This window comes from Sciurus carolinensis, chromosome 5 (assembly GCF_902686445.1).
Source record: "Sciurus carolinensis chromosome 5, mSciCar1.2, whole genome shotgun sequence".
Classification (NCBI taxonomy): domain Eukaryota; kingdom Metazoa; phylum Chordata; class Mammalia; order Rodentia; family Sciuridae; genus Sciurus; species Sciurus carolinensis.
In genome coordinates, this window is record NC_062217.1 from 159,549,737 (window position 1) to 159,562,194 (window position 12,458).

The 12,458-nt window shown below is 41.5% G+C and overlaps 1 protein-coding gene across 5 annotated transcripts in view; it reads left to right on the forward strand.

The window, feature by feature from the left end:
- Positions 1 to 12,458, forward strand: part of Acsl5 (acyl-CoA synthetase long chain family member 5) — a 41,022-nt gene that overhangs the window by 25,707 nt on the left and 2,857 nt on the right. For all 5 annotated transcript variants that reach the window (XM_047552573.1, XM_047552571.1, XM_047552569.1 and 2 more), the window contains 12 exons: positions 201 to 379; positions 1,150 to 1,182; positions 1,270 to 1,321; positions 2,434 to 2,507; positions 2,840 to 2,917; positions 4,109 to 4,243; positions 6,640 to 6,774; positions 7,274 to 7,369; positions 9,386 to 9,458; positions 9,733 to 9,821; positions 10,107 to 10,223; positions 12,020 to 12,163. In XM_047552573.1, coding sequence (XP_047408529.1) covers positions 201 to 379; positions 1,150 to 1,182; positions 1,270 to 1,321; positions 2,434 to 2,507; positions 2,840 to 2,917; positions 4,109 to 4,243; positions 6,640 to 6,774; positions 7,274 to 7,369; positions 9,386 to 9,458; positions 9,733 to 9,821; positions 10,107 to 10,223; positions 12,020 to 12,163 — 1,205 coding nt within the window. The remainder of the gene's footprint in view (positions 1 to 200; positions 380 to 1,149; positions 1,183 to 1,269; positions 1,322 to 2,433; positions 2,508 to 2,839; positions 2,918 to 4,108; positions 4,244 to 6,639; positions 6,775 to 7,273; positions 7,370 to 9,385; positions 9,459 to 9,732; positions 9,822 to 10,106; positions 10,224 to 12,019; positions 12,164 to 12,458) is intronic.

The window sequence follows — 12,458 nt, forward strand, 5'->3', positions numbered from 1 at the left end:
AAACGAGGTGCTTCTGTTTCAGTAAAGCTCATTCATTGTCAAGGGAACGTTTCAGCGATTACACTATAAATCTGACTTGCACTTGTAATCTCTGGGGATCTACTAGTTTTGAAATATTTTGAAAATCTGTTTCTCCTCTCAAGACAATCAGACACTTAGCAGAGCAGGAGGGTGATCCGAGCCTCTGTTTCTGCTTTCAGCTGATATCCCCACAGTCATCTGCGACACACCGGAAAAAGCCTCCATCCTGATAGCGAACGTCGAGCAGGGCCTGACTCCAGGCCTGAAGATGATCATCCTCATGGACCCCTTCAGTGACGAGCTGAAGCAGAGAGGAGAGAAGTGTGGAGTCGAGCTCCTAACCCTGTTTGATGCCGAGGTAGGAATCTGAAGCAGCTGGCAGCTGGCAGGCCACTCCAGTGTCATGGGTAACTTACAGGACATCTACACAAAGCCAGGGGTGCTGTTCTCCAGAGGTGGCATAGGAGTAGTTAATTAGACTCACGCTCAGAAACTTTGAGAATAATTTCTTCAAGACAAATCAGAAAGCCACGTCACAGGAGGATAAAGCCCTCTGGCCAGTTGCACAGACTTCTAAGCAGAGTGTGTGGACAGAGCAATGACTGAGGATGTGGCTCCCGGAGCCAGGTTGCCTGGGCTCACGTTCCAGTTCCACATCTGTTAGTTAGGCGACATTAGGCAAGTGACTCCATACCTCCCTTTCCCCACCAATAAAATGAAGATAAAAATAGGTCCTACCTTACAGGGGTGTTTAAAAAGTTAAATGAGTATGTGTAGATTACTCAGAAACGTGATCAGCATGTTGTATACCCTGGCATGGTAACTATTCCTGTTATTCAAAGATTTAGTTATGGTCCTAGATGCCTAAATCTTTAGAGTATGGTTGGAAGTTGGGACATTTGGGATCTGCCCTCTTTAGGTCAATATTCTGAAGAAACTTCATGTTCCTTCCTGGGGCTTCCGTTGTGCCTGAATATTGGCTTCTGGGTTCCATCCAGGTTGGAATTTTGGTTATATTCCTATAGAGGTGTTCTTGTGGGAAAGGGAAAAAGAGGGCCACATTAGCAGTAAGTCTGTCCCAATGAATGTCTTTTTTTTTTTTTTTTTTTTCCCCTTCTGTTCATGTAGAATCTAGGCAAAGAGAACTTCAGAAAACCTGTGGTAAGTTTTCTCCTGCCTGAATTTGAGTCTTGCCATGGTTTACTATCAAAGCTCATGATAGATTAAGCCCTTTGCTTTTCCCTCTAGCCTCCCAGCCCAGAAGACCTGAGCATCATCTGTTTTACCAGTGGAACCACAGGTTAGTGCCATGAGGTCCTGCCAGGGTCCCTGGTCAGTCAGAAGCATGGCTTGAGTACCTGGCCAAAAGTTGGGCTACCATGATCCCCATCCTTAGTTCTTACAATCTAAGGTTTTTGAATGTATGCAGTGAAATAAGCCAATCCCCCCAAAAACAAAGGCTGAATGTTTTCTCTGGTAAGTGGATGATGATACATAATGGGAGTGGGGGGTGGAGGGTAAGAGAAGAATGGAGGAACTTTAGATTACATAGAGGAAAATGAGAGGGAGGAGGGGGCGGGGGTATGAAAACTGGTGGAATGAGACAGACACCATTACCCTATGTACATGTATGATTACACAAATCATACTACTTCGTGCACAACCATGGAAATGAAATGATGTACCCCATTTGTGTACAATGAATCAAAATGCAGTCTGTAAAAATAAATAAATAATAAATAAATAAATGTAGATTCCCAAATAGAAAAACTCAAGCATAGGTAAATAGATTTCACTGAATACACATGGGAGCGTTTACATTCTGTGACTCTCAGGGACCTTGAAGATGATGTCAGAAAGTCAATCCCCCCACCCCCCCCGGCCCCAACCTACCACTCTCTTTATTACACACCACTGAGATGGTTTCATTCCATCAGGGTAGCTTGGTGACAGCTCTTCACAATGGCTGTACCCTTCCCTGACATCTCCCATCTAGTAGAGTGCTTAATCCTTTTAAATATCGCCCATGATGGTCTACAGTTACAGCTATTTCAGTATGCCTGGTTTGTAAGTTTTATACCAATACTACTAGGTAATAGCGTTAGATCTGAAGTCTCAGACATATGAACAGCACAGGAGGGATTTACTTGAATTTTTCTCCTCAACTGTGTTGCTCTCTGAGATCATGACTCTGCCCTCAGTGGTAGTAGAAGGTCAAGAGCGCATCGAGAAGTAGACTCTCTGGGGCATTAATCATTCCTAAACAGCGGCATATACATCCACAAAAAGACAGTGACAGAGAAAAGTTCTTGGCTCTTTGAGTAGAACCAATTGAATGCAACTGCTTTCAAGGCCAAAGGCTACCTATTAGCTACATAAAGGATCTTTCTCTGCACCTCTTATTTCCTACAGGTGACCCCAAAGGAGCTATGATAACCCATCAAAACATTGCTTCAAATGCTGCTGCTTTTCTCAGATGTCTGGAGGTCAGTGGTCATTTGAAAAAGAGGTCCTCATTAAAATGTGAATCAGTTATAAGATTTTTATTCTTAAAGTTAGAGGAGACAGAGAAAGAGAGCGGGGGTGGGGGTAGGTTAAAGGCCTGAGAATAATCTTTGTCTGCAAGACCATACATTTTCAAGCCTTTGACTTTAGGATGACTGCAAACCTTACACTCCATGCAGTTCAAAGCAGCTCCTACTAGAGGTACACAGTGTGCAGCTGTGGCAGTCCCAAGAAGGGGGAGCTTTTAAATCTCCACTGGATAAGAATGTTGGTATTAATCCACTGCTGCTCCTCTTTGTCCCCTGATCTACAGCATACTTTCCAGCCCACACCAGAGGATGTGACCATATCCTATCTGCCCTTGGCTCATATGTTTGAGAGGGTTGTACAGGTGAGTGTCCCATGTTCCTAGCATGTATGTGAAAAGGAAGTCCTGCCTTGCTGGTCCCACACTTATTCCAAAGCCAGTGATACAGCACTTACAGCTTTCTCTGTACTGCGTCAGCCTCATTTGAGTTGACTCATTTGAGTCCTGATCCTGGCAGGACCTCTGACTCCTTGCATTCTTCCCTTTTGAGTGTACAAGTGCCCAAGGAGGCTTATCCTTGCTTCCGCCTTCATAGGATATAAGTCCAGTGATCCCCACCAGGGGTTTGCCATCTGTCTGCCCTGTATTCTGGCTGACATGTGAGATGCTGTGTTTTCCTTTTTACTTATACTAAAGACCATTTTTTTGTATTGTAGATGAACAGCATGCCTTTATTTTGTTTTCTTCTTTCTGTATGTGGTGCTAAGGATTGAACCCAGTGCCTCGCACATGCTAGTCAAGTGCTCTGCCACTGAGTCCCCAGCCCTAGCCCCTAGTTAGACTTGTTGAAAAGATCTAGGATTAGAGAAGAAGAGACTTCCCACAGAGGGGCAGGGAAGGAGCCTTTGATCCAGGGAAGATGAGAGGTGGCCCCAGGAATCTTTCACACCACATCTGAGTGTGGAAGGTGGTGTTATCAGCCCTCCTGGTGCCAAGGAGGGTTTGTACTTCTGCCTTCTGGGAATGGTCTCTGGGTTTTTCAGCTATTTTGAGACTGACTTGATTTGATTGTTGACCTTTCAAAAACATAGGTGGTATGGTGGTGAACCTCCTGCTCCCCATATTTCTTCATCCAGCCTATCGTTGGTTGGTGTATAAAATGTCAAAAGATGAGATTTAGTTTGTTGGACTAAAACATTTACAAACAATTAATAAAAAATTGATTCTAATGAACCTTTAAAATATTTTGACACTTTTGAAACAGGGATGGTCTTAATATTGAAGGCATGTCCCATTTTGACAGTTTTTCTTGGGGCCTCTTAACGAACCCTGTCTTATGAAGGATGATATCTTGGACAGAATTGTGGGGGCAGGGCCCATGGTTCACAGTCTGTCTTACCTTTCCTGCCACCTCAGGCTCTTGGAGTCCTGGGTTCTTAGACCTGGACAGGGATGCTGTACTGAGAAATGTGCCCAACAGCCTCATTTCCTCACTCCCAATCAAGACTGGAAGTGGTCCTGTGTTCTGAGCCTTCTCTTTGGTTCTGCTTTCAGGCTGTCATTTACACCTGCGGATCCAGAGTTGGGTTCTTCCAAGGAGATATCCGGTTGCTGCCTGATGACATGAAGATGCTAAGGCCCACAGTGTTTCCCACAGTGCCTCGACTCCTTAACAGGGTCTATGATAAGGTACTGACCTGCTCCTGCTGGCTTGCCCTGAGATGGAGGGACCATTTGTGATCTAGGTCTCATGCTAGGGCTCTGAGGGACTGTGTACTGCCAAGAAATTAGCTCCACCTCCAGCCCTAGCCTCCAAGTATCTGTTTAAAGCCACATTTACAACTTCTGCTGTGAGAAACCACAATAAATGAAGCCCCCTTTTCTCTGGATAAGATTACTGATCTGAGGAGATGTTCAATTTAGACATGGGGAGCCCCTCAATGTTCAGCCAACTTACTGGGAAGTTGTCACTCTGATTTATATGTGCTTGTTTTTGAGATTCTTGCCAAAGCACCAGGCCATGTGATAAACATTTCAAATGCATTCTCTCATTTAATACTCACTGAAACAGAAAATCACATTTCTTCCTATTTCTGATAATGAGGAAACTGAACCTTGGAAGTTGAAGAACTTGCCCAGAGGCACATCTAAGAAGGAAAAAGGGCAGATTCAAACTGTCACATGGTAGTTTTAGCTGTCATTGATCACTGCTCATTGGGGTTTGCAAAATGTTTTTTTTTTTTTCCAATTCCAAATCTGTCATTTCTCCTGCATTCAGTTAAGATCCCACCACAAAGACTTAACAAATATTTTATTCTTTCCTTTAATTAATCAATCTTCAGAATAATGAATTATTGCCCCAGTAATATTCAAAAGTGGCCACTGAAAGGTTTTTTTTTTTTTTTTTTTTTTGGGGGGGGGAGCGGTATTATTATGAATTCATGATTTTTATATTTAATCTATTTTAGGCATTCATCTTGATATTCAAATTATCCCATCTTAGAAGTTGTGAACCACCATCAAGTTGCTCGTGTGTCCTTTTGACATGACCCCAGTAGTCTTTGTTAGGTTCCTTGCTTTCTGATGTCCTAAGAGCATCTTGTATATTTCTCACCTAAGTAGCCACTGGAGCTGGGATTTGAAGACAGGTGGTATAGAAGCTTTTCTTAATTCCACAGGCTTGGAGTCTTGTGGAAATAATATGTGACCATTTTTCATATGCTTTCAACTCCACCTCTGAGATCCAAACTTACTCATTCACACTTGGACTCTTACCAGAGGCCAAACTGGAGTACTAGGGACAGAGCAGGCAGCATTCTAGAGCAGAGTGCATGGCATTGAAAGCCCAAATCTCTAATGGAATTGTTAACAATTCTTACTGTTCCTCGTCATTCTATGTTATTAGATTGGGTTGTTATAGTTTTTCCATTGGACTTTTTTTTAAGAGAGGTAATATAATATTGTAATACGTAATATACAATTTGCTTCTGGAACTCATTTTTTTAAATGGAGGACTTTATTAACATGAATCTGCAATTCTAGGTCTTTGTGAGTGACTTGTTAGAGAGTGAGTCTTGTGACTGCTTAAGACATCACTTATGGTTCAGAGACATGGTACAGTGCAGGCAGCAGTTAGTGTAAATTGGAGAAAGTGAAATGTTGCTAAAATGATATTATAAGCATGAGTACATAACTAGAGCCTAGAGCACAATTTGCATTAGAGGGTGAGAATGAACAACCTTGGTTGTTGGAGGCCAAGAAATAGAAACATAAACATAGAAGATAGCCAGGGAGATATTATTCAAATTTTCAACTGAAAAGAACTGGATTTTCTTGACTCCAAATTCTGGTACAGTGAAATCTTGAAGGCTGGAATATGGAGTGCAGGAGTTAATTTCAGAAATACAGGGGTCTCTTTGAGCTGTACTTGGGGAAACTCTTCTTAGGCAGGAGTCTGGTTGATAGACTATAGTATCACAGTGATGCCAGGGTCAGGAAGACCAGGGAAATAACATGATCTGGGAAAAATTGTGTCAAATGGTCAAGGTTAATGCGGACAAAGCATTTAAGTAGCAAAGTGTATTAGATTTCATATGCTGTGGCTAAAAGCATTTGTGTTACAGAGAGAGGTGGTAATTTTCCAAATTTAGGGGATATAAATACATCATAGGGGCAGGGGAAGGGAGAGGTGGTATTATTTTTAAAAGTCAGACTCCTTAGCCCTTCTTTGACCTGCTACATCAAAAGCTCTAAAGGGGGTGCCCATTGAGTTACTTCTAAATCTCTTTTTTTTAGCCTAGTGACTTCATAGGTAGTCTTTCTTGATCACCTTTGGCTTATCTCAGTTGTCAAAGTTGTTTACCAAGGACCAGAAATCTGGGAGTGCTGAAGCTCTGTATGTAGAAACTAAGTTCATTGCTTTCTGAGTGTGGTTGTAATTCCTGGGGCTTATCATTATTCAGCAACCCAGTTCATGAACATGGGACACTTACATTTGAAACTAGAAGGCATCATCTATGGCTTACTAATGGTCTTAGTAATTATCTCCAGCAGACTTCCAACTCAAAGGAACTGTTACCCTGCAGGTACAAAATGAAGCAAAGACCCCCTTCAAGAAGTTCTTGCTGAACCTGGCTATTTCCAGTAAATTCAATGAAGTCAAAAATGGTATCATCAGGCGTGACAGTATATGGGACAAATTAATCTTTTCAAAGATTCAGGTAAGTTGGGTAGGTCCTAGGCAGAGCCAACCAAATACAGGGTCTACACACTGCTCAGAACACTTTTCTCTTCCTCTCATGCTTGAACATTACTGTAACTGAGACCCTGTGTCCACTCACCTCTTATATTCCTTTTGTACAACTTTGCCACCAAAGAGATTTGGTCAAAAAGAATAAAACATTTTATTTAGGTACTAGAATTCTCTATTATTCTCCTACATGATCTGTTGAGATTATGAGTAATTCAGGGGGCCCCAGAATACAAATTATTTGAAGAACTTAAAAATACATATAAATTCTGGTTCTGGCATGGATGGTGATAACAATAATAGCTAACCTTTTACATGCTTTTCCACAAGGCACATAGTCTAAGTGTTTGCAAATTAAACTAGTTTAATTCTTATAACAACATTGGGTAGGCTGTTATACCTATTTTACAGTGGAAGAAACTGAAGCCAAGTGGAAAGGTTTCAGCAGATCTTTTGTTTCTACTGAGCAGGACAACCTGGGCGGGAGGGTTCGTGTCCTGATTACTGGAGCTGCCCCCATCTCCTCTCCAGTCTTGACATTCCTCCGGGCGGCCATGGGATGTCCGGTAAGATTTTGCTTTTGCGTAAATAGTACTTGCTACTAAAATAAAAATGAAAACACAATGAAAAATACCAGAGAAAAAGTCACCCAAAATCTCAAAGCCAAGAGAAAACATCTTACTAGTCAACTCTTTATGCATCGGTGTACAGACACCTTCACATAAATGGAATCTGGATTCTAGAATACTGTTTTAACAGTATCCCATCAGAATTGTTCCTTGTCAAATAAAGAGCTACATCATTTTAATGGTTTTACAATAGTTCCTTGAATTTACTCAAGTAAATTTACTCAGTCTACTATGAACAGACACTTGAGCCGCTTACCATTTTTTCACTGTTATAATTAATAAAACGCTAGGGACACATGAATTCTTTAGTATTTGTGCAATTGTCAATTTAGAATAAATCCATGCAGGTAGGAATTATTGGGTCAAAGTGCATGCATCTATATCTGTATCTATACCTACATTTACATGTTAATGTGCATTATCAAACTCACCTCCGGAAAGATCTTGTCTTCCATATACATTCCCACAAATAATGCCTGATGCCTCATTTTCCCACACTCTTGCTAGCGAAAGGTTTTGTCATTTTAACCTTAGCAAGTTAGTGATCTGGATTGAAAACCTTATTGCAGTGTTTCTTTTATTAACATTGAACATCTTTTCTATTGCTAATTGACACTTGATTTTCTTATGAACTACTCTATTAAATTCCTTACAGAAAAATGGGCAAAGGATGATTTGATTCTCTCATTTTGCTAAGAATTCTTCAGATGATAATAAAGTTAGTCTTTGTTGCCATATAAATATTTTCTTAGTCTAATTTTTTTATTGCCTTGTGTATTACTATTATAAAAGTTTCAAATGTTTATGCAGTAAAATTGATGGTTTACAATTTGTGACTTTTGAATTGCTTAGACAGAACTTTCTAATCCCCATTATTTCATAAAACTGTTCATACCTGTATTTTCTGGCAACCTTATGGTTTTACAGTTTTTCCATTTCCATCTCTGCTCCATCTGGACTGTATAAAGGGCCTGGGCATGGATATTCTTCTAATTGATTTCCTACTAATGAATAACTAGTTTTATCATTTAACCAACCATGCACAGCATGAACAAAAGAGAACACAGGCACAGGCTTGTCCTTGTAGAGAATGTCCCTGCCCATAAAACCATAATCAAAATGGATACCCTTTGGCTATTCTTAGTGTTTTCCCTTCCCTTAACCCCTGAGACCAACAGACCAGAGAATCCTGCTTCCACCCCCACTTCCAGAAATGCTTCTCCAAGCCTTTCTCTTTATCTCTACCAACACTGCCTATCATAGCCACACCCGCCTTTGCAGTAGTCTATCAACTTACTTCCTGCCACCAGCCTCTCTCCCGTCAAGATTATCTTCTGTACCGGGGTGAGCAAACTACAGCACAGGCCAAATCTGCCCACCACTTGCCTTTATAAAGGACATTTTATTGGAAAACAGCCATACCTGTTCATTTATATAAAGCCTATGGCTGCTTTTGTGCTATACTGGCTGAGTGAAGTTGTTGAGACAGAGACCAGATGGCTCACAAAGCTGAAAATATCTTTCTTTGTGTAGAAAAAGTTTGCCAACCCCTGTCCTTTATCAAAGACAGAGCCATTGTCCTGTAACGACAGTGCTTCGTTTCTTCAGTTCTTTCAGTGGTGCTCCATCATCCAGGTTCAAATCCAGGTGCCACTGGGAAGCACATCACTTAATCAATAATTTGCATTTTCCCACTTACTTGAAATGCCACCTTTGTCATTCAGTTTCCAATACTTTGGTTTGTTTCTGAATTTTTTGGTCTTTTTGGTTTTTGAGTGAGCCCTCAGTTGCAAAGACTTAGTTAGCAGCTAGGGCATACATTTGGTCTAGTTTTTAAGAAACTAAATGCCTCCAACACTTAGAAACTTTGCTTTCCTCAGGTCTTGGCCATAAGGCATAGCTACCTCATACTTTATCTTGAGTAAGTCTCAAAGCTTTTATTGGGTTTCCCAGGTGTTTGAAGCTTATGGCCAAACAGAATGCACAGCTGGCTGCACAATTACATCACCTGGAGACTGGACATCAGGTAGGCTCTCCACCTCTGCTGGGCAGCGAGTGAGAAGAGTTCTAACTAAACCGAGACTTTGGAGTTCAGATAATCTTGACGCTCCAAAACAATGTGGCAAATGCCAAACTTAAGCTTTGGGTCCCAGCTTGCCTATTTTGACACTTTCATTGGTATCAGATGATTTTTCAGTCCTATTTTTTTTTTTTTAAGAGTTGATCCATCAATATGTCACAAATATCTAGGATTTGATCCCTTTAAAGTTTCCCAGCTAATTCAGAGAGGTGTGTTCTAGGTCACGTTGGTGTCCCTGTGGCTTGCAATTATGTGAAGCTGGAAGATGTTCCAGACATGAACTACTTCTCAGTGAACAATGAAGGAGAGGTGGGTAGGTCATGCCCTGTAATCAGATAATCACAGTGGAGAGGTTCAGACCAAAAAGTACACATACTTAAGGGCAGCTTTGGGTTTGACTCTTCTGAGATCTTTATCGGAATTAAATATCTGAGCTTTACTTTTCTATCCCCTACAATGGGGACTAAAATATGATGTTCTTTCCACTCTAGTGGAAACCATCAGATGACTAAGGTGGGAGCAGGTTTTATAAAGCTCCCCTGCTGAGAGTAGCAAACTTTGCTATTTTACAACCTTTTTCTGTCTGGTGTGCAGGTCTGCATCAAGGGCACTAATGTGTTCCAAGGATACCTAAAGGACCCTGAGAAGACACAGGAAACCCTGGACAAGGATGGCTGGCTTCACACTGGAGACATTGGTCGTTGGCTTCCAGTAAGTTTTTCTTCTTAACTCCGAAGTCTATGCTACTGTACTGGGGACAGCAATCTGGAGAGAGGCTGGTGACAATCTACCTATCATAAGAGGGACAGAAATGCAAGAAGGTATTTGGAGGGGGACAGGTGTATATCCTCCCTGGCCTGTAGCTTCCTCTTACTATAAAAAGAAGAAACAATTCAAAGAAACTGGCAAGGGAATTGGAAGATCTGTGTTCTAGTCATAGCTTTTTGGACCAACAATATGAAATCCTGAAAAAGGTTAACATGTAATTCAGACCTGCCAAAGCTAGAGAGGTTTTGCTTATAGAAGACACCAAGACAGACCAGTTGAAGGTTTTTCTTCGTTCCTGATTCCTTTTCAAATACAATGCTAGCAGTAGTCAATGGTACAGGCACTATTTCCAGACCAAACCTGAAAGCAGGATTCTAGATAATCTTAGAACTCTGAGCTGGCATGGATCCCCTGTAATGGGATGTGGAGGTTGGAAATATATAAAAATAAGTTTTCTTTGGACAGATAATTCTGTGTCCACAACTTTTGCCTTTTGTGAGTTTCAAAGGGATGTTTCTTACCAATTAATTCAGAGACAAATCAAAACAAGGAAGCAGGATTTCTAAACCAAGTTTTTACAGAGGCTAGTGTTTGCCTCTCAATGAAATTTACAGTCCCTCTCCGCAGAAGACACAGCAACCTTTTTATAGTTTGGCTTGCTGATAAACAATCAGCAGTAGTTGCTGTTGATCCCACCTGTTTTCCTAAGAAGAGAGGAAATCATGGCATGGGGGTGATGGAGCCTTCAACCCCTCCAAAGTTTTCTTTGTCTGCTAGATGCTGGGGGAGTTGAAGTGTAACTAGATCCTAAAACTCCTTTCTTGCTCAATAACCAAAATTTAAGTAAGATTCAAAGAGTGCTTGACAATGAAACCTCTAAGAACGTGGTCCTAACAATGTAGTTCATAGTTTGGGGTGTCATAGTATAATGCTAACATATGTTTCTATTTAATAAGTGTTCCCTGCTCTAATAAGCCCAGGATGTAGGCAATAGATGTGTCCCCCTCACTGGGGTTATAAAAGGTTTCTCTTTATTAATCAGATAACATTAGGCTGAATTGATGAGTCAGCCTCATTGATGTCACAGGGTTGGTTCAACCTATCACCCTACTTACAGTGTGATGATGTGGGCTGTACTTGCCACTTGTCCCAATTCTACAATTCAAATCCTTAAGAACATAAGCTCCTTAGGGAAATGAAGCTGAAAATCACCACAGGTGGCTGGTCAGAGAGCTTCCTCAGCCCTGCTTCTGTCCCAACAAGCCCAACTATTGCCTTGCTTGACTAGCACAGTGGAGCTGCTTCAGCCTGTCCTGGATTGAACAAGAGGGAAACAGAACAGGCATTCAGGAGCAGGGAGGACAAATGAATGCAAAAGTCTTGGTAAAAAGATAACCCCTGCCCTACTCCTGAGAGTCCTGGAGATGGAGTAATTGGAAATGAAACTATAGGAAATTGACAGCTTCAAAATTTCTTCATTGGTTGAGGTACCATTTACAGAACCCCAGCAGGTCCCAGTGACTTTTTTTGAGGTTGCCCCTTGACTGTCCAGTATAGACTGGGTCTTGCTGGAAGTCGCTTCTCTTTCTTCCATAGCCAAGAAAGAGAATGGAGAGACCCTCAAAAGTCTCTAGAGATATCAGCCTTAAAGAAGAATGATACCTATGACTTCCCTACCATCCCCACTGACATCACCCCAATGGGTCAAAAATACTGATGCTTTTATCTGCCTCATACAGAATGGAACTCTGAAGATCATTGACCGGAAAAAGAACATTTTCAAGCTGGCACAAGGAGAATACATTGCTCCAGAGAAGATAGAAAACATCTACATCAGGAGTAGACCAGTGTTACAAATTTTTGTACATGGGGAGAGCTTACGGGTAATAGACCATTTTAAAAATAGGCATTTTCAGGCTCAGACTATGCTGGTTCCTTTGCTACAGTAATTTTCTCTTTTTGGTACTAAGGATTGAACTCAGGAATGCTTAACCACAGAGCCACATCCCCAGTCCTTTCTGTTTTGAGACAGGGTCTCAGTTGCTGAGGGTCTTGCTAAGCTGCCAAGGCTAGCCTCAAACTTGTGATCTTCCTGCCTCAGGCTCCTGAGTCACTGGGATTACAGGTGTGCACCACCATGCCCAGCTGTAGCTACAGGAAAGCTGTATGAGTGGGTTC